The sequence below is a fragment of the Nannizzia gypsea genome, genomic scaffold (genome assembly GCF_000150975.2).
Source record: "Nannizzia gypsea CBS 118893 supercont1.1 genomic scaffold, whole genome shotgun sequence".
NCBI lineage: Eukaryota > Fungi > Ascomycota > Eurotiomycetes > Onygenales > Arthrodermataceae > Nannizzia > Nannizzia gypsea.
In genome coordinates, this window is record NW_003345201.1 from 4,587,036 (window position 1) to 4,607,699 (window position 20,664).

A 20,664-nucleotide genomic window follows, 5' to 3' on the forward strand; every position below is an offset into this window, starting at 1 on the left:
ATAAAGTAGATGAATGCTCCTACCTATAAAAAATAGAGATAATACTAATAAGACTAAGTATTCCTAACCCCTATATTATTAAAATACCTAATACTAACTTTTTTATAAAGTAAGTTACTAAGAATACTATACCGAATCTCGTCGATTGCTTAAATGCAGAATTAAAACCCGAAATATATAAGAAAATTAATAAGTAAATAACTTAATAATATAGGATTCCGAAATCTACTTAGAAAATCAAACCTACTATAGACTTTAAGAAATTTTAAAAAACTTTAAGGAAACTCTATATACCTAGAGGAAGTAAATAACTTATTTAACTTACGGAACCACGCAAAATATTATACGAACCACCTAAACTATAATTTTTTAAAAAATTAAAATATAATACTAAATAAATTAGGGATAGAAGACCTTTTTAAGAGGAAAATTACTACTTTATTCTTAAAATCTGGGGTATCTCTACTACGCCGGGCTACCTAAACACTATTCCCGCTACAAATATAAGAGATAATAAAGGAAAAACTACCAGAAACTCTATTCTAACCTAATTTTAAAACTTAAATCTTAACTATCCCCTATTCCTCCTTAATTTTGGCCAAACCCCGATACTACTCCTCCCCTAACTCCTCTAAATAATCCCCTATCTCTATAGTATTGTAATCCTGGGGATACTAGTACGGCTTATTAGCTACTAGAAAGAGGAATAAGTCCTCACCCTTATAATAAGGCACACGAGACTCCCTATCCTAATAGTATAGGGCTAATTTTACCTTTAAGGCCCGAGTATACCCCCTATAACGAGCCGCATCGGAATAGGTAGTATAGTAGGGAGCTATAATAGTCTCTTAGACCTCCTCTAAGGCCTCCTAGGTATCTTTAGGGACCGCCTACCCCGCCTATTAGAGTAACTAAACTGCTATCCGGAGCCTAATAAACTCTAGAACCTCCTCTATTTCCTCGATCTATGTTAGGAACCGACCCCTGGTAGAACCGACCATGGGTCGAACCAAGGGTACGAGGTGCAGCAGCTACCGTGAGCTGACTAATCACCATGCCCACCGAGGGTATAGGGCACACTACCCTAAGCGAACACCGGGTCCTATAGATACCCTGGGGGGACCCAGGGTTGAAAGGACCAACGGTTAGTCTTGTTACAACAGGACCCCTACAGTATTCCCCCATCCGTCATCGAGGACCATTGCAGTCTCTCCCAACAAGTACGGGAGAACCAACCTCTGATACCGCCCAGTACCAGAGGTCTAACACTTTTAATTGAGCGAGTCGCATCATCAATCACCAAGTTGATTTCAGACTCAATACGACAGCGATGAGGAAGGTACCCAGCTGATGTATAAGGATCCGTAATCTCAGAATAACGGAGGCTAGTACAGAGCCGAGTAAAGCTATATCCCTTATACGGGGCAGTTGGGCGTGGGTAAAGACCCAGCAACCTCATATGCGACGTCAGCGACAATGCGAGGCTAGAAGATGCGCACCCATAGCTACACCACCGTTTACCTTCATCTTCGATGTTATCTATAATTTCATAAAGTCCTGCTATCACGCTCTTAATAGAGGCCTCTCTTGACTTATTAATCCTGTCTATACAACAGTATCAGCACTGATATGGAAAGATTACAGGGCGTTTCACTTCACCTATCACTGTATCTGGGATAGACAGCTTGGACACCCGGAGCGGAGCCTTTGCCTCACGGTGCAATACCCGGGCAACCCTTGTAAACAAATCCCTCTTTTTGAGTACCCACGAGATATAGAGCCATCTAACACTATCCCTGGTCAGCTCGCTCGGCTGGTTTCCGCTGTTTTGAGTCCAAGTTTCGAAGTGGAATTGAAAGGCATCGTTGGACTGGTAATAATCAGCCAGTTGGGCGATTTCACATAGCTGGCCAATATCGATAGACTGAGGAATAAGCCGTGAGCGACAATGGATAACGTTCAGAAATAGCAGAAGGCTATCCCGGCTGCTACTGAGAGCAGGTATCACTGCGGTCCCTTGGCTATAAAGAGCGGCTCCTTCTGCCCAAGTCGGTTTCAGCATCGCCGCAAACAACGGAGATGCCAGTGTGAGATGTTTGGAGGACACCAGAAACCGGATAGGAAGAGGCTTGGATGCATGGTCCTCTTGGATGACACTCTCTTTGTCTTCATCACCCTTAGCTGGCGGCTCTTGGGTATAGATCGGGTCTTCCGCCGGCTGGTCGTCCCCGTACATGGTCAAATTCAGGCCGAGTGGGCTGGAAGCAGGTAATCCTGGTGATCCTTTCGTCTCAATCATACCTTCGAGCCGCCTGGAAAGGTCTAAGGTAGCGCGCTTCCTCTTTCTTTGTATTTCATACGGGGATGCGGGAAGTGCGGGTGCCATGAAGAAGTCTTCATCATCTTCGTATTCGAGAGTTGACTCGTTCAAGGTCAGCGTTATGTCTCCACGGGCATCAAGCTCGTAGAGCAAAGGGTCAGTAGCGCTCTCCATGCCTTCGACTTCTGGTATAGAGTCTTTGAGCAGCAGTCGAGGACGAAGAATGGCCCAGTTCCACGCTTTTTAAATCGCTGTAGTCTTGCTCAGCCTTGCGACTACAACACGGCAGGCTGCAGCTAACGTATATTACTACCAGGTGACCGCTACTACTAGATAACATTAACCACTACACCAAAATTTAAAATTATAAATCTCTAAAAGAAAAGTAAAGAATTTATAAAGATAAATATAACTATAAATAAGAGAAAAATCTAGCAAATATAAATATATATTTTTATTATAATATTTCTATTTTTTAGGGTACAAATAGGGAGACAAGAGATAAAAATATACGGTCTTGACACCGGGAACTAGGCAGTGCAGCAGGGGGGTTCTGGGCGAAGATCTCCTTAGATCTAATGGGATCAAGGTATCCGAGATGTTTAAGTAGCAGGGTGTTAATATCAAGCAGTAGGAAGCCAATGACACTTTGATATGCAACCGGTCCAAACTACTTTTGGTAGAAGTGGGTGGTGTTTGGTTTATTGAACTATATTCAGGCATAACTAAAACAAGAGTCGTGAGGCTAAACGAAGATATGTATACGCAGGCATATGCAAACAACAAAACACAAAAATAACAGAGACAAGCCGGAGCGGACAGTCTCCAAGAACCGAGGAAGTACTACTGTCCGTTATCCACTGTTTGTAGTGGTACGTAACCGTCTTCCTCCGTAGGTTTGCTGCCTCTTCCCATAGCCCGGGATATAAACCGGAAGGCACCGGCCCAATTATTCTTGGCAGGGGATACCGGAGATGTGAAGGGGGATTTCTTCCACCATTTCTCTCGTTTCCCGTACGCCTGGCCCGTAGAATCTATCAAACCCTCATCGACCTCCCTCTCCAAGCGTTCAATCTTAAGCCAGCTAGGTCGTTTCCAGAACTTTAGAAGTAAACTGCTAACAACCACACTGACACTCGAAGCTGCCATAGCCGCACCAGCAGCCATGGGATGAAGAGACACACCACCGAAAGGCAAGAATAGCCCCATCGCAAATGGTATACCGATGGCATTGTATACGCAGGCCCAAAGAAGGTTGATCTTGATACGGTTGAAAATGGATCTTGACAGACATAGACTTGCGGGTACTAAAAGTAGATCCTCTGGACGCATAAGAACAATGTCAGCTGCTTCCATGGCAACTTCTGTACCGGACGCGAGTGCAATTCCAACCGAGGCAGTGGCTAGCGCAGGAGAGTCGTTGATGCCATCTCCAACCATGGCAATAGGGTATTCAGGGGTTTGGAGTTTGCTTATAATTGCCTGTTTCTCTAGAGGGCTGACAGAAGCATGGATGGAGTCTGATGGTATACCAACTTCATTTGCTACAGCGAGTGCAGTATCGTAAGTGTCTCCTGTCACAAGCGAAGTCGTAAGGCCCATGCGGTGTAGAGCTGCAACGGCCGCTTTCGCAGAGGGTTTGATTGAATCTTGTATCCAGAGTGTTCCGGCGTATTGGCCACTGATGGCAACATGAATTACTGTTGCCGTTTCAAGTGCCTCTGATTTAAATTTTTGCTTTTGAAGATCAGGATTGGCAGAGTCTGGAATCTTAATTCCCTTAGAACGCATAAAAACTGCATTTCCGATGTGGCTCATGTATCGTTGGCGTTCGGGACCAGAGGTAGGCTCAACAGTGGCAGAAACACCCTTACCAACCACTGCTTCAAAGTCGATCACAGCACCATCAAGGGGGTCATCGTTCGATAACCCTGATTCAGACTTGGCTTTTGAAACTATAGTTTTGCCAATTGGGTGCTCACTCGTCATTTCAGTCAACCCTACAATAACCCACCATAGTTGGCGCCGCCATTCATTCGTAGACCATGTTGGTTCCATTTTTGCCTCTGCAACGCTTGTCTTGCCCATAGTTATAGTTCCAGTCTTATCAAATATAACATGTTTGACTTTGGTGGCGGCTTCCAGCGCGGCACCACCCTTGACCAAGATACCATGTTCAGCACCAACACCAGTTCCGACCATGACCGCAGTTGGGGTACTGAGCCCTAGCGCACAAGGGCATGCGAAGACAATGACAGATATGCAAATCTTCAGACATACCATCAACGTTCCTCCGCTACCTCCGACAAGAAAAACTTTAGGAGGGTGGGGGAGGAGATGGCTCAGTATCATCCATCCGAAAAAGGTGACGAAGCCCAGAGTAATAATTGTAGGAACAAAATACCCAGCGACGGTATCTGCCATTCTCTGTATGGGTGCACGGTTTGTCTGTGCTTCCTGAACCAGCTTAACGATTTGGCTCAATTGGGTGTCTCTACCAGCTCTTGTTACCCGGAAATCTGCCCATCCGGTGCCGTTGACCGTACCAGCGATTACATGGTGGCCCGTAGTTTTGTTAATGGGAATGGCTTCACCTGTTACCATGCTTTCATCGACATACATCTCGCCACGAATAACGATACCATCAGCGGCGATTTTATCGCCTGGCCGGATGCACACGATATCACCGACTTGGATAAGTTCGGTAGGTATGATCTTTTGACCTGAGTGAACGGCTGCCGAAGTTGACTCGGGCTTATTTACTGGCTTAGAACTAGCTGATTTCTTCCAACTCTCAGCAGCCTTCTCCGCAGCAACCGGGTCGTCATAGATTGTTGCCATTGAAGGGGTAAGAGACATGAGCCGAGAGAGAGCGCGCGAGGTGTGGCCCTTGGCCCGATTTTCCAGCCACCGTCCTAACGTAATAAATGTGATAAGCATCGTGCTGGTCTCGAAAACAGTGCTAGGCTTGCTATGCGGTGGTAGAAGCACGGAGACAAGAATTGCTAAGATGCTGAAGGAGAAAGCAAGCGAAGTACTAAGCATGATGAGGACATCCATGGTTGGTGAACGATGCTTTAGCGACTTGAAGGCTGCCCGATAAAACCTCATGCCGATGCCGAATTGGACGGGTATCGTAAGAAACATGCAGGCGACATCTCCGAGGAATAATCCGGGAATTAGTTCCAAGCTGCCGAAGTCGAGGAAGTGTAGGTACATGGGGAAGATCATGCTTATTAACATGACGGGTACGGCGAAAGATAATGAAATGATGAAGGCCCTTTTCCATTCCTGGATCTCCCGTGTTTTTGCAAGGGATTCAAGTTGAGCGTTGTTGTCGTCGGATTCTGCGAGTAAAGCATTGTAGCCGGCATCCTCGAACACTTTGGCTACAGCCCGGATTCCTATTTGCGATGGGTCGAAGGACACTGAAGCTTGGGAGTTTGATAGTCGAACGCTGGCAGACAAGATACCTGGTGTTTTGCGAAGAACATCCTCCAGGTCTGCCGCGGAGGCTGCGTCAGAAATCCCGTGTACATTGAAGTTGAGAGGCGTGGAAGTTGTGGAGTTTATGGAGCTGTCGGGCTCGGAGAACAGGATCCGTGCATCAAATCCGGCATCCTCGATAGCCTCAGATATCTTCAATGCTGGAAGAACGGATGGGTCGTGGACAATAACAGCACGCTCTGCTAGCAGACTTATGTTAAAACGGATAAGACCGGGTAGCCCAGTTACAGCGTTCTCTACAGCGGATGTACAGGCTCCACATGTCATTCCTTCGATAGACACTGTAGACTTCATTTGTGCAGATGATTTCCCCGATGGTGTGACTCCCGAAGGATCCGAATCGGAGTTTTTCGATTCTATGACGCTTGCATCAAAACCTCGGTCTTCAATAATCTCTGCGATTTGTTCAGCCGTTATAACCGAGGGGTCATGTATAACGACAGCTCGTTCCGAGAGTAGAGATACTGTTGCCGATTCGACTCCTGGGACGTCGGTGAACCCGCCCTCAACTGCGGATGTACAAGCGCCACAGGTCATTCCCTGAACGGAGAGAGTTGTCGTGCACTGTGACGGTCTGAAATCCTTCATTGATTTATCATTTTCCGTTTTTGGTATATCCGTACTCAGAACCTCAGCGTCAAAACCGCGATCTTCAATAATCTCCGTAACCTTTTCGGCAGGTAAAACGTCCGGGTCGTGGTGTACTACCGCCCTTCCCATCATTAAACTGACCGAGACCTCTCCAGCTCCAGCAACACCCTCGAAGGCTGATTCTACCGCCGATGTACAGGCGCCGCATGTCATTCCATCAACTTTAATGGTAGTGGTGGCCATATGAAGTGTTTCGGCGGCTGTCGACGGTGTACCGCTACCGGCGGCAGGTGGTATAGATGGCGCCATGGGTATTCAAGATCGCGGCTAATGCCTAACTCAGGGTCATAGGGAGAAACCCTGAAATAGGTGGCCGGGAAGCAGTCGGATCGTTCACGAAGAGTTCGAAGGGTGGAACCAGCCAACCGCTGAGAGGGTGATCCGGATCAACCAGAGATACCGGGAAAGGGTGTAGAGGTAGAAGAAGGGGGAGAATCAGCTCAATATCCTCAGATACATGCAATTATCGTATCATGACGGCGCGAAGAAGACAAGCAAAACGCCCGAAATAAAAAGGTGAGGTTGCCGCCGGCCTTGCGAAGAGGGAAGCGCGCGGAGTTTTAATAACTAATTCAAGTCAATGACGAGAGTGATTGCTGACTCAGCATCTGGCCTTTTTTATACTTTCTTTTGTTGGGTTTGCAGGAATGCAGTGGTGATCCTGGTAGAAGAGGGGGAGAAAGACGGCGATAATGGTAAGTTAATGGTGATGGACGTGTTAGAAGAGATGGACGAAGGACAGCGGCTGGTCACCATAACTGGCCTGTGAACTATGCCTCACATTCCCCCTTCGCCCGTCTCGTCTCGAAATCGGCCACCGAAGAGGCAAAGTTGCAAGAACAGAGGATGAGAGATCGAACAGGGGCCGTTGGCGACTCAACCCTTAGCCCCCGGGCCAGACACTTGATTGGGCATAGCCGAGCCAGCTCAGATGATTTCACGTTTGCGAGCCGTGTACGGAGTTATACGAGGAACAGAGTTATCATAGGATGCACTTTGACAGGGGATCCTCTCGGGTAGTTTGTCCATGAGAAACGTTACGGGTGAATATCTGGGGGACACTGTTGCTCTCGTTGCAAGTCCCACCAAGGACGCTTTCTGTTCTCCAATTATCGACTGCTTCGAGCGGTTCTCAATATTCGAAGTATTCAATGTGAAGAAGCGCTGTTTGATCGACAGCAGGATGTTTTAACCACGTATTAGGTAATCACCGATAACAAAAGGATCATATCGTGTCGTCATACGGAAGCTTGATAGCGATGATCTTATGCTCCCGTCATTTTGGATAGTACAACCACCACCTTACTCTATGAGATGGATGTCCAAATCTGCTCATTAGTATTGTCTGCTACAGCGAGTACTGGCCTACTATTTAATTGAGACAAGACCAGTGGTGTCTCGGACTCAGGGGGAATCTAATCGGAGCCCCTACGCAATTATAATATCTCGATAAGCCCAACGCGCAGCCAGTGAGCCCAATCTATACTTAACCAGCTGCCACTTCCCATATTCTCTAGATAATCTTTGAAGAGATTTAAATGTGCCGCTTGAGTGATATGACTTTTGGTATTTAATATCTATGCCTTTCCATAAACACACCTCTTTAAGACCAATAGGAGTTAAGGAAAATGGTAAAATCCCAGCCAGTAAAAACTCCTCAAATAGTAGCACACCCGAGCATAAATCTTAATTTAGATCTCACGTGATACATTAATAGCTCCCGCTGTGACTTCATGAAGATCGCAAGAAAGATACAAAAGATACCAAAAAACAGCCTGAGCTGCTTTGCTTCACTTGACAAGAAGAAGCGGCAGATTTCCCAGGGACAGCGAGGGCGGTGATTTTGTGTTTCTGATAGCATCCGGCCCACGGGTTAGGAAGAGCCCGTCTACAACTACTGGGTTGGCGTTTACTGTCACTCTATACAAGTATGGATCAATCACAGAAGCAAGCCCTGGGAGCATTGCAGCCATTTATTCATCTCGCGAACTCATCAACCTCCCACAGCCCGCGCTTTGTTGCTAATATCATTACAAATGCTACCTCTGCCCCAACTACCTTCATCTTCGCCGAGCTGCTTGAGACTCAGGCAGTCCAATCACTGGCACACCCAGATACACCAGAGGAATACCAGTCTTATCTGAAACTACTGGAAATATTTGCTTGGGGCTCATGGGAGGAATATCATGGTAAGATTTTCTCTGAATAAGAGAAACGCTAACCTTTAATCTTTCCACGTCTGCTAAAAAACAGTCTCAAAGCAACCCCAAATCTCCCCGCCCTAAGCGAAGCCCAAGCACTGAAACTTCGACTGCTATCTCTCCTCACCCTTTCTACGACCCATAACCCGCTTACATATCCTATTGTGATGAAATCTCTCTCCCTCAAAGATCATGTGGAGCTTGAATCTCTTGTGACGAAGGCCATATATTCCTCTCTTATTTCTGCCCGTCTATCTCCTACAACAACCCCTCCAACCATAAATATTATCTCCGTGGCTCCTCTTCGCGATGTTCGTCCTCAAGCGGTCGACAGGATTATATCAACACTCACAGAATGGCATGGGAGATGTCAGCAAGCGGTTGAGGGAATAGAGGCTGAAATTAACACAATCAAAGCTGATGCTGCAAGGAGGCGGGCGATGGAAAAGGATCGAGCATATCGGTTTGAAAAGAGTGAAGGAGGATGGTTGGGAGACGATGACAAAGAAGGCGACGGAGGCAGTGGCTCCAAGGAGTCGCGGTCCCGAAAGTCGTTCAGCAAAGAAGGCTCGCTTGGTGGGACTGCGGCTAATGCTGCCAGACGGCTGTTTGGGGGTGGCAGTTCTTCAAAGGGGAATAAGCGAGAGTTCCATGCTACAGGAGGTTATTCGGGCAATGGGCAGGATAGCATGGAAGTAGACCCGTCGACCCACCCGAGATCGATGAAAGTTAAGCTTGAAGCACAGAACGTTTGCTAGATGAACAGGTTCTAAAAAGCAAGCCACTTGATGGCACCGGAGTATACACTGTTATACACGAGAAGTAGAAATTAATGACGACAAAGGCTTTGAATCCCAGCAACTAACTATAAAAAGTATTACATTATGTAAAGGACAAAGGCGATGGAAATCGAACAAGTCATAAAAGATATAAGTGCAAGAAAAGAGCAGAATTTTGAAAAGGAAGAAAAGGAGAAAGAGGGAAAATAAAAGGCGCGAAGACAAACACAAGAGTCCAGGAAGGGCATTATTGAGGGTATCTCAGAGGAGCTCGGGTGGAGTTGATGACACTGGAGCAAGCTGAATAAGTATGTAAAATCAAGTCATCGACAGCCGCCCAGATAGGAAAGGAGGATTTTGCTGCTGTAGTAGCAACATGAGATATCATAAAAACGTTAACGCTAGGAAACACCATACCTTGCGCCGATGCTGGAGAGGTGAAACAATCACAAATGAAACTGCAGACGAGACAAATGAGGTGGGTAGAAAGGGAAAAGAAAAAGCAAGGATTGTTGTATCTCAATGAACATAGGAAAATGGGAAAAAGTCACCAAAGGAGCGCCGTAGCCGGAAGAAAGATAACAAGGAAAGGTAAGGGCAGATAAGCTCATGGAGAAAGGTGAGAGCGAGGTATGCCTTTACAGGCGGGTTCCTGGAACGAGGATGAAGAGCAGACAAAGCACAAGAGCAATGACTACCGCAAGGAGCAAGGAGACTGAGGCTCGCTTGACGAGGAGAGCACGAACATATGGCTCTCGGATGCGCGTCCAGTTCATGAATGTGTACTCGCTGAGTCCAGCGAGAGCAAGGATTGGATCAATCTTGTACTGGTAGGATGAAAGGAAGTACGCAGCAATGGAGAATGGTAGGATTACCTGGTACAGCAAATGTTAGTATAACCGAAAACTACCACGGGGAGATATAAGCGTCGACACAACGTACCCAGCAACGAGTGTTTCGCGGGGTATCGGTCAGGATAACAAAGAATCCAGCCCAGAAACCAGCACCGAAGCTGATAAGAGCAATAACTAGGCGAGCAAGGATGCTTGGTGGGACCAAATTGCCGAGAGCTTTTGCCTGAAGGAAGCCTGGGAAAGCATCTCGCTCCATGGCCTGGAAGACATAGTCCTTTGCGGTATCAAAGACTTCGGGGTCGTCTCTGCCTTCTTCCTCGATCATATGGACAATATCATTGACAATGCTGTCTGGCAGAACAACCTCACGTTCGGAGCCAGGGAGCAAGTATGTGTAGAGGATCCTGACAGCACTTGCACGGATGTCTGAGCGCGCAACGGTATGTCCGGGAGAGTTTGAGTCGTTGCCATTGCCGTTGCTAACGCCGTTGCCATAGTGGTTGCCGTTCAACGCATTACTGACGCGTCGACCGTGGCCGGGAAAAGAGCCTTGTCTTCTGGAATATTCGGACTCTTCGCTGTTTCTGAGGGAAGCCTGGCCCTCGGAGCGTAGGAAAGCTGATAGTCGCTGGTCAGAGTCCTCGAGTTCGCCGTTGCCATGACTACGTCCATTGACAGCACCATTTGCAAAATCTCCGTCGCCTGGGAGGGCGCCGCGGTGTCGCTGGGAAGCAGTAGAAGGTCGGCTATCGAATTTCTCGGGTTCTGGAGTCTCGAGTAGAACTGAACGGCGTAGTTCGCGTACGTAGTGGCGGCACAGAGACATGTGCTGGGAGACATCGAGCCTATAAAGTGTCGACCAGCCATCAGCAACCACTGTTCGCATCGCACACTTAACAAAGCAAGACAAAACAAAATAAATAAAACAACATACCAGAAGTCGAGGTAGTCAACAGAGCATTGCTGGTCTCTCATGTAGATGTAGAATGAAAACAGGTCAACAGGTGCCAGAGTCCGTCTCCCCAGGACTTCCAGCAGCGTTGGGAGTCTGTTGCGGTACTCATTCTCCAGAAGAGATGGCGCCGACATGGCTGTCTAGTGTCTTAACAAGCCAGAGGAACCTGTTAAATAGAAGAGAGGAAGGCTGGATATCTTCAGTTAGGGCGTGTACCTGTGAAGATAGACCTTTAGATAGACCTTCTAAGCGATATTAGTTTCACACTGTCTGTGAGCGATGAGAATCACACCGGCTGCGAGCGGTGAAAACAGAGCAGGGACAAGAGGAGGGAGGGACTGCCCAGGCTCAGGGGGCGCAAGGGAAGATATCAGAAAAGAGAGACAGCCTGCAAAGAAGAAGAACAACAGCTACTCTTCCCAGTTGCAGCAGGAGAGCGTCTTGCCACAGTGACGCAGGAAGATAGTTAAAAGAGCAGTTATCCAGATGGCTGCGCTGCTGGCGAACGTTGCGTTGTGGCTTAAAGGAGGTGAAGAGCCTGATTGGGCAATCTCGCATTATCTTTCTTCCGCGCAGGCTCAAGATTTTAGCGCTCGGGCCAGTCAGGGGCAAACCAGAGAAAAAGAAAGCAAAAAGAGAAACCAGGGACAGGGACAACCTACCTTGCAAGATGTATGTGTATATATAGCTTAACAGTTACAGAAAGTATATAAAGGATGAAGGGATGAGACGTATGACAAAAGGCAAAAGGGTATTGTTGGAGCCCATGGACTCAAGAAAGCGGCAGCCATTATTTGCTTGCTCAGTACATAAAAAAGAAAAAGAAGAAGAAAAATTCCAATATAACCGTCCGTAAATCAAACATGCCCCTTCCTACGCCTGCCCGAGGCCTCCAAAAAGAAAACTCCTGTGTTACATAAGTATAAAGTTCCTCCGTGCATTAATCGTTAGGGGGTCGGCGGGATCAATCGGCCAGATGCTAATCAGGGGTTAGTATCATACCACGCTCATTGCTTGAAAAAAAAAAAAAGAACGATGGGAGTTACTATACGCACCGACCACTCTGGGATATTTCTGATCTGTTGCCACATGAACTTCTCCAATTTATTTGCACTCTTCGCATAGGGCGTGCTCTCGTTGTTATACTTCCGGCAGTTGTCGAATATCAACTTCGCATCCTTGATGAAATCCTGCGGAGTGGGATACATGTCCTTTTCGTGCTTCTCTTCCATCGTCGACAGATCCATTGGCTCTGTGATGACCTCGTAGTAATCGGGAACTTCATCCCGGTTGACAGGCTGCGCAAAAGGCCACGCGGCACTGTGGTTCTGCATGTCATTAAGGAGGTGGAGGAGCTGGTTGTAGTTGGGGCCGTGCCTCGGTTGACGGGCAAGCTCGTCCATATCCGGTGACCACCCAGACTCCTTAATAGCTGGAATACTTAAAGGATCGATCTCGACTACCCCATTCTTCCATTCCTTTGGTGGCTGGTGAACAATATGTGACCGGCTGAAGGCGCGAATCTTGGCGTAGACGGCTTCTTTCTGCTTAAGCACCATTCGACCAGCCTCTAGGTAACGTATCTTAGGAAGCATGGAGCACTGCATGATGGTACCGCCCTCGTAATCCTTTATATACCCCATCCATATAGACTTTTCAAGGCTGATCTCTTTAGTAAAGCCCTGCTTCTTGAAGTATCCGATTGCATAGTTATCCGCATAGGTCAAGAAGTGCATTACGTCTGAGGTCGCCTTAACATAGTCCTATTAACATTGAAAAAAGTTTAGTTCTGACCCATATGATCAACGGGTGGGAATAGATAAGTAAGTAGATTGTACCCACTTTTAGATGAGACATGAGATGCGCTCCATACCCCTTCACCTGTTGATCAGAGGAAATAGCACAGAACACAATCTCAGCAAACTTCCGTCCATGGAATGGCCGGTAGGTAATTCCCCTATATCATTATTAGTCCACCCTCCGCTACCATTCGACATCCGATTCCAAGTCCTAAACTCACCCAACAACTTCCAATGGATGCTTCACAATAGCGATAGACAAATGGGTTCGGTCGTAGACGAGCCGGGCTATATAATCCTTAGGCATCTTAGGGAGTTGTTTCTGGAATATGCACTTGAGACCGGTGAGGATAATGAAACTCTCTCGGGAGGAGTCATTGTTAACGACACGGAATTCGATCTTCCCTTCTCGCTCTTCTAAAACGGCAGGCTATAATCGATACAGTAAACCCAAGTCAGCCGTAGTGTTCAGGTAAAGTTGATAGCTCATTGAATAAAGGCTGACCTTCTCGGCATATGGAACAAGCTTCACTTTCTCAGTATCTGTCTCCTCCTAGTGATTAGTTAGCCCATGATCCTTCATAGAGACTTATTGCGCTCCATTCTCCAAGCTAGGCCTACTTGGTCGTGTGTTTCTGGAGATTCCGTTCTGGCTTTCTTGATGTTCGCCTTGGAATCTGGTGTGGTCGCTTCTTCCGAAGCTTTTCGCTTCACGCCTGAGGGGGAATGAAAATGTCAGTCAATCATATTCATACGAATGCAGCATAGGCAAACTCACGATCAGCTACCACAGGCGCCATGTTTTGAATTCCGTGAATTTACGTCCTCCTCACCCAAACTCCTTTCGATGTCGTCAGTCGCAGAGCTGCAGGTCCGCGCGCCAAGTGCGGGTGGCGTCTCTCGGCTAATAGTTTATCCGCAAGGCCACCGCGCTAACCCAATTCCGCAAAGCTACAAGCTGTCAAGACTCTTAAATCAACATCAAAAGTCAACATCTACAAAGATCAACGATAGATGCAATCAGCGGTGCGACCATAAAAGCACCAATTGATAATTCAGCACACCCTCTGCGCCTGAATTTTTCATTGTAGCCCTGATGTCTTTGGAAGAAGTCTGGCGCTCTGCAGCTGGGAGCCCTTACTATTCAACCGTACCGACTAATTCCCAGCTCCTTCCAGCTATTCTACTTCTCCTGACGGGTAAGAAAATAACCAATTGGCCTAATCATATGTATATAACTAAGCATTTCGCTAATATATTAACAGGCTTCGTTTGTACTGGCATTTTCGCTTTAAGTATGCAATCTTACCAGTTGAGCGTTGGCGAATGTTGCTGACAAGCTTCTAGATCGCTCCGCTCTAAACATCGCTGTTCTAGGAGTTCCAGCCTCGTTGGCATTTGGGTAAGTGACTTCAGCATTTTTAATGAAGTCTAAACACTATTCACTCTAACTATCGTAGATTTGGGTCCGTGTTCATGATCTGTGCCGTGGGGGTGTATGTTTAATACCGCGTTCGCCGCTTTTACTTGACAAATATCACCCAGTTTCTGCTAGTTATGTTGTATATTTGGAATCTTTTTTCCCTTTAAATTTAAAGGTTCTCTAGCTTTTTCAAAATAGCGTTTCCTGCCAATATCGATATCTGGAATCCACAAGGCACGCTTATCCACCTTAATACACCACCAACAACCACAATGGATACCGGCAGTGCTCCTATTCTTTCGGCTGTCTCCACATCCGCTGAGCAGCTCTATACCCTACTTAAATGTATTGGCTTTTCTCGCCAGGCATCTGTTCAAATAACCCCACAGGGAATCCGGTTCTCGGTCGAGGAAGGGAGAGTAGTGCAAGGACTCGCTTTTCTGGACAAAGCACTCTTCACGAGCTACATATTCAATGTACGAAATGTTTACAATGGCGTTACCCAGCCTGAAGAAGATGGAGATTTTTTCGATACATCGCTATACCCCAGGTTTACCATCTCGCTCTCTGCTCTCCTTGAGACTCTTCAAATATTCGGAATCGGCGACTCATCGCAAGGACCAAATCAAATGACCAATATCGGCAACACTCAAAGCATGAATGCATTTTCTACCCCTGCCCTAGGAATGAACCGCTCTTGTACCATCGGCTATCACCGACAAGGGTCTCCCCTCTGCATCACCTTAACTGAAGCTGGCGTTACCACAACATGCGAGTTGACGACATATGAGGTTGATGATTCTTCCCATGACTCCGAACCTGGAGAATTTGATATCCCGCTCCAACGTGATGCCATAATCTTCAAAATAATTATGCGCTCTACATGGCTCCACAACGCAATTATGGAGTTGGATTCTACCTCACCCGCTGTTCTATCACTCTCTGCGTCTCCCAACAAGGCACCATTCTTTGCACTATCCGCCTCTGGGGGCCCATTCAGTGAATCCACTGTTGAATTTGCAATTGATAAGGAATCTACTGGCGTCGACCCCATATACAAATCATTTAATGAGGATGGGAGCTCCAGGCAGCCTAGGAGAGGCAAGCTTGCACCGACAGTTACGGAAACCTTTCTGGTTGAACCTCCCTCATCAAAATCCCGAATAACCCAACGTTATCGGTTTTCACTACTGAAAAAGGCGCTAGGGGCGATGGGAGCATCCAGCAAAGTAAGCATACGTGGAGATAAACAGGGTGTCTTAAGCCTTCAGTTTATGATTGAGCTCGGCGATAATGCTAGCACTGATGCGCCTGGTCTTTCCACTCAGAGTGCTTCTCGAACAGCCATGGGTAACGTTAGTTTTATTGATTTTCGTTTCGTACCACTAGTTGATGAAAAGGATGAAGTTGAAGGTTTAGATGATGAGTAGTAGCGAATGTACGCTGTTTTATATATGCATAACCAAGTCTCAACATTTTACCTCTTACCATTGATGCCCCAAAATGAAATTAAACACGAGTAGATTGAACTAAAATACTCTACAATTTCAACACACTCGTGAAATAATTGAGCTTTACCTGTAGCATGCAGTAGGCCGTCATAGCAGACGGTATAAAGAGGTTACAACTTTGGTTGGTAAGAGACAGGACGAAATAAAACATTGGAATTAGCGTTGAGGCCTCATGTCCAGTACTCCAGGCGCCAGTTACCAGACGCTACACGAAACTACTACTAATATCGAAAAGCCACTGTATCGAACAAAATAAGATATCGACCTACATCATCACATCACCTAGAGTAGGAGTGAAAAAAGAAATTAGTTTCAGTTCAATCCACTATAATCAGGGAGTGTGTACAAACCTCTGCGATAGATTGTCTCTCAATGATAGATTTCTGGCGCTCATTTCGTGACACCCTATAATAGTAATCACAGAAATCACCACACTGCATACTTCGAAGGAACTCTTCATCGTGGGTGATGACAATTAACTGGAAGTTTGCCTGCTGCTGGCGGGTCCTAATAATCTCGTGTAACGATTCAGCAAGAGAACGGATATTGTCACGGTCAAGGTTCGTAGTTGGTTCATCAAGCGCAATCAGGCCGCAATTAACCCCAAAACATTCGGCCAACGCTAGACGAATGATAATACTAGCCAGAACTTTCTGGCCAGCACTGCAACGCCCCCTCATGTCCATCTCGGCATCCTGCTTAACCATACAAACACGGTAGTTGTAGGATCTGTTCCCTCTTGCACTTTCATTATCAGACCGAATTAGGATGGTGTCAACATCAGTTCCCCTGTAAGTCTTTTGCCATAGTTCTCCAATGATACGGTTAATCTCTTCCATCTTCAGGCCATGGTATTTCATGATTGCCTTATCTAGAGCTCCGCCGTATCTTCCAAGATCATCAACTGCAGCCTTAGTAGTTTCAACCTTTATGTGAGCTTCCTTGAACTTGGCTCCAGCATCCTTATAGTCCGTATTCCAGTCCGCAAGAAGTTGCATCAGTTGATCGTCCTTTGATTTCATTTCACCCATTTTGCTTGCTTGTTTCGCTGCAAGGGCGTTGTGCTCCCGTGTGTTCCGTTCCGATTCTTCCTTGAATCTGCTCCGATCCACCTCCGCATTCTGGGACTCGAGGTCTGCAATCTCCTGGTTCACGCTAATAAGGGCCTTAGATTCCTGTCGATATCGAAGGTTATCCGAGTACTGGCGTTTAGTACTCTCGCTATCTTTCAAACGGGTAGAAATGCTGTTTAGCTCACGAGTGAGATCAGTCTGCTCCGCTTCCAAACGTTTGATCTCGTCCGATATGTTCTGCAGTTCACGCTTGCTGCGTTCTAGCTGAGCAGGACCCCCCCTTTCAATATAATTTGTGATATCTTCGCTGGCGAGATCCAACTGATGCAAACTATCATTTAGGCCAGAGACCTCTTGTTGTAATTCCCTTTCTCTTTGTTCACCACGAGTACTAATATCATCATGTCTTGCTTGAGCCTTGGAGACCTCAGGAACAAGGCTCTCAATGTCGTTGTCGGCTTTTTCAATGGCCTCCCGCTGCTTTAAGTTTTGATTTCGGTAGTCCTCCACTCGAGATACAAGAGTAGCTTTCTTTTCAAGCTGGAAATTAACGTTATCAAGATCTCTGCGTAGATCACGAAGTTTCAATTCCAATTTCCCGACATCAACGCGAGATTGATTCAACTCATGAGTCAATTTGCTGGAAGCTCGTTTGAGTTGGCGAGATTTCTCACCGAGAGTAGCAATTTCATCTTGAATGTCCTCCAAAGTCCGAGAGGTTCCAGTCTCTTCTTGCTTAGCGGAAAGCTCCTGGATCTGGGTTTGAAGTGTTGAAATTTCATTGTTGTATCTCACTATGGTTGCGATATTCTTAGATAAAGATTCGATGTCTCTTTTGGATTCCACCCTCTGGGCCACGATTTTATCATGGTCTTCCAGTTTTGTGAGCACCACTTCGCGTTCAGTCTCTAGATCGGATTGTTCCTTCTTAAGGGCAGGTATATCCGTGTTAGTGAGTCGGTTCCATGTCTCATAGAAAGTTCCCACTTCTCGAACGTTTTCCAGCTCAGCTTCTCGCGCTTCAATTTCAGCAACAGCGTCCTCATCTGTGGCTTTCTTTATCAGAGCTTTCAGCTTGTTTTTGAATATCTGGAGTTCCGATTCCGTCTTGAAAGGGCGAGCACATGTTCTGCAGACTTTCTTGTCGTTTACAGCATCTAGACACATGTTTAGATATTTACCTAAACCAGCGTACTGATCGGCATCCTTTCTAGCCATGTCTAACTCAGTTTGCTTCTGCTTAACGGTATGCGGGTATTCCTCTGGTTCATCTCCAATCACATCATTGATCTTCTTCGCTGCATTCTCAACATCTGCCCCGTGCTGATGGAGGCTTTTCCTTGCATTTTTGAGTTTAAAGTCAATGAGCTCGAGTTCTTTACCAGTACCGTCACGCTCTCGTTCTGCCGTAGTAACCAAAGTAGAGGCCTCCTTGAGAACATCCTGATATCCTTGCTCAATGTTAACTGGACTCCAGGACGAATCAACTAATTTGGAAATTCGGTCACCGTGAGCACCGGACATGGTCTCAGGCTACGTCTCGATCTTTCAACTCCTTTTTAAGGTGATCTAATCGGGCCAGATCACCAGCTTTTTTGGTTCCTTGGATTAACTCGGCATTCAACTTGGAAGATTTATCTTCAAGAGATCGGAGCTCCGAATCATTCTGTTGGATATCAGTCTCCCAAGAAGCATTCTTTGCCTTTTCCTTTTCCTTTTCCAAGATTTTCTCGGTCTCCTCCATCCTTGACTCAATTGCAGCACGTTTTCCTTCATCGACGTCCATCTCATTAATACTTCGTTGAATAGTGTCTGATTCTTTATCATTCACGGATATTTGTTTCTTTGCAGCGTTTTTCGCTTCTTGAAGGGCTGATTTCCGCTGGCTGAGTTGGTTCAGGAGTGATTGCGCATCTTTCAGCTGGCTCTGGGCTTCTTGTTTAGCTTTCTCCAAGGCCTGACTTCGTTCTTTTGTTAATTTTTGGATTCGATCCATGAAATCGTTGATTTCCATTTCATCGAGATCACCGTCATAGCCACGAAAGTTGTTTTGCCGGGCTATGTCTTTTATTAGTCTCACTCGCCTCTCCACTTGCCTATCAAACTGAGCTTTGTCATTTTCATTCTTCCCGCATTCGGTTTGTTTTAAGCCCAGCTTATGTCGGTTCTGTTCAATAAGTTCTTTCAGATCCATATATTTCTCTTTCAAAGTGTCTTCCTGGCTCCGGTATTCTGCTTGTCGTGACTCGAATTGTTCTAGCGTTGACTGGAGCCATTCATCAGACTCTTCCACCTCAACCAGGTGTTGCCTTAGGTTGTTGATACTGGTCTGAATGCTCTTTGCTTCAATACGTTTGCCTTCCAGTGCACCTAATATCTCGGCGTAACTTTCAGACTCCTTCCATGCTTTATCCGCAAGCTCAGCCACGCGTCTCATCTCCTTTGAGAGTTCATGGCTCTCAGCTCGAAGTGCCTCAATTTCTTCTTGGAGTTTGAGAGACCGTTTCTCAGCCTATGGTGATGGTTTAGTAAGGGCATCAGCACAACAATGTTGCAACAAAATACTTACACGATCTGCTTTATCTTTGTCGTCTCTAGCATGGTTTTCCATAATCTTGTACTTTGCAAGTTCCTCGTTCTGTTTCTTTCGCAAAGCTTTGATATTGTCGATGGCTTTGGTATATTTCAATGCTTCAAATATCTCATCAAATTTCTTTTTTAACACGGATGGTTCGCTCATTGGCCACAAACTCTCATCTTGATGGCAAAAGATGACAGAATCAAGGACTGCCTTAGAAACGCCTAAGTATTGTGGCATTATTTGATCCAACTCGGCTACACGAGAAGATATTGCCGTTCTTTCGCCTTCTTTGATCATCAGCAGCTGACCTTCTAGAGTCTTTTGCTGCCTTGTCAACTTCTTGACGGTAAGCTGAAGACTTCTCGTGACTACCATTTTGGCAGCCGAGGTGGCTTTGAAAGCCAGCTTGACCTGGGCAAAAACTTCCTTTTCGCCGCATAGCTTTATGCAATCTTGATGTTAACTATTATCTTCTGCCTGATCTTGGAAGGTGGCTAGGTTACCTTTGGGTCGTGGATAAAAGCACCACCCTTGCTGTTTGGGGGAAGGTCCCCAGTCGTGGCATACTTGAGGCATTCAATAATTGTCTATTATCTGTTAGCCATCAATTAACTCTAGTCTACCGTATTAATTAGTTGAATACCGTCTTTCCTGAACCATTGTACCCGACAATTAGAGTCAGAGGGGTATGGAACTGTATGGTTTCACTGCGGGTGTTGTCGAACGACCGAACCCTAATCATATCTATCAGTAAATGCATCCTTGCGGTAGAGAATTAGTTCCCATCTTACCCAAGGATAGAGAGCTTGTCAATTTTCGCTTTTGTATAGTTTAGCATATGAATGAAATAGATATCTCTTAATGGCTAATACGTACACCTATAAAGGTAGTCAGCTAAAAACAGAGCACTAACAGGGTCCAAGGAGAAACGCGTCGACTTACATTTTCGTTACCGAACCCCTTGTATGGCGAATCACATATCCGAAGATGAATGTTTTGGCTGAGCAGGC

At 46.2% G+C, this 20,664-nt stretch overlaps 7 protein-coding genes across 7 annotated transcripts; 2 read left to right on the top strand and 5 right to left on the bottom strand.

The window, feature by feature from the left end:
* Window positions 1-1,618: 1,618 nt before the first annotated feature.
* MGYG_01682 (hypothetical protein) lies at window positions 1,619-2,494 on the bottom strand (the record flags this gene model as incomplete). Its single annotated transcript, XM_003177565.1, has 2 exons — window positions 1,619-2,274; window positions 2,302-2,494. The coding sequence occupies 2 exons, from the start codon at window positions 2,492-2,494 to the stop codon at window positions 1,619-1,621; spliced, it is 849 nt and encodes a 282-aa protein (XP_003177613.1).
* A 669-nt stretch (window positions 2,495-3,163) lies between these two features.
* On the bottom strand, window positions 3,164-6,727 carry MGYG_01683 (copper-transporting ATPase 2; the record flags this gene model as incomplete). Its single annotated transcript, XM_003177566.1, has 1 exon — window positions 3,164-6,727. One exon carries the CDS (start codon window positions 6,725-6,727, stop codon window positions 3,164-3,166), a length of 3,564 nt encoding a protein of 1,187 aa, XP_003177614.1.
* Window positions 6,728-8,408: 1,681 nt separating this feature from the next.
* On the top strand, window positions 8,409-9,437 carry MGYG_01684 (ACOB protein; the record flags this gene model as incomplete). Its single annotated transcript, XM_003177567.1, has 2 exons — window positions 8,409-8,667; window positions 8,740-9,437. The coding sequence occupies 2 exons, from the start codon at window positions 8,409-8,411 to the stop codon at window positions 9,435-9,437; spliced, it is 957 nt and encodes a 318-aa protein (XP_003177615.1).
* Window positions 9,438-10,096: 659 nt separating this feature from the next.
* On the bottom strand, window positions 10,097-11,401 carry MGYG_01685 (hypothetical protein; the record flags this gene model as incomplete). Its single annotated transcript, XM_003177568.1, has 3 exons — window positions 10,097-10,333; window positions 10,401-11,157; window positions 11,247-11,401. 3 exons carry the CDS (start codon window positions 11,399-11,401, stop codon window positions 10,097-10,099), a joined length of 1,149 nt encoding a protein of 382 aa, XP_003177616.1.
* An 830-nt stretch (window positions 11,402-12,231) lies between these two features.
* On the bottom strand, window positions 12,232-13,866 carry MGYG_01686 (histone acetyltransferase gcn5; the record flags this gene model as incomplete). Its single annotated transcript, XM_003177569.1, has 7 exons — window positions 12,232-12,246; window positions 12,323-13,030; window positions 13,110-13,224; window positions 13,288-13,496; window positions 13,572-13,619; window positions 13,688-13,782; window positions 13,845-13,866. The coding sequence occupies 7 exons, from the start codon at window positions 13,864-13,866 to the stop codon at window positions 12,232-12,234; spliced, it is 1,212 nt and encodes a 403-aa protein (XP_003177617.1).
* Window positions 13,867-14,162: 296 nt separating this feature from the next.
* MGYG_01687 (DNA repair exonuclease rad1) lies at window positions 14,163-15,919 on the top strand (the record flags this gene model as incomplete). The annotated part of the gene is made up of 4 exons (XM_003177570.1): window positions 14,163-14,265; window positions 14,414-14,468; window positions 14,527-14,562; window positions 14,674-15,919. 4 exons carry the CDS (start codon window positions 14,163-14,165, stop codon window positions 15,917-15,919), a joined length of 1,440 nt encoding a protein of 479 aa, XP_003177618.1.
* Window positions 15,920-16,273: 354 nt separating this feature from the next.
* MGYG_01688 (DNA repair protein Rad50) lies at window positions 16,274-20,492 on the bottom strand (the record flags this gene model as incomplete). Its single annotated transcript, XM_003177571.1, has 7 exons — window positions 16,274-16,282; window positions 16,351-18,516; window positions 18,611-19,585; window positions 19,643-20,095; window positions 20,158-20,241; window positions 20,298-20,388; window positions 20,446-20,492. The coding sequence occupies 7 exons, from the start codon at window positions 20,490-20,492 to the stop codon at window positions 16,274-16,276; spliced, it is 3,825 nt and encodes a 1,274-aa protein (XP_003177619.1).
* Between the last annotated feature and the right edge of the window lie 172 nt (window positions 20,493-20,664).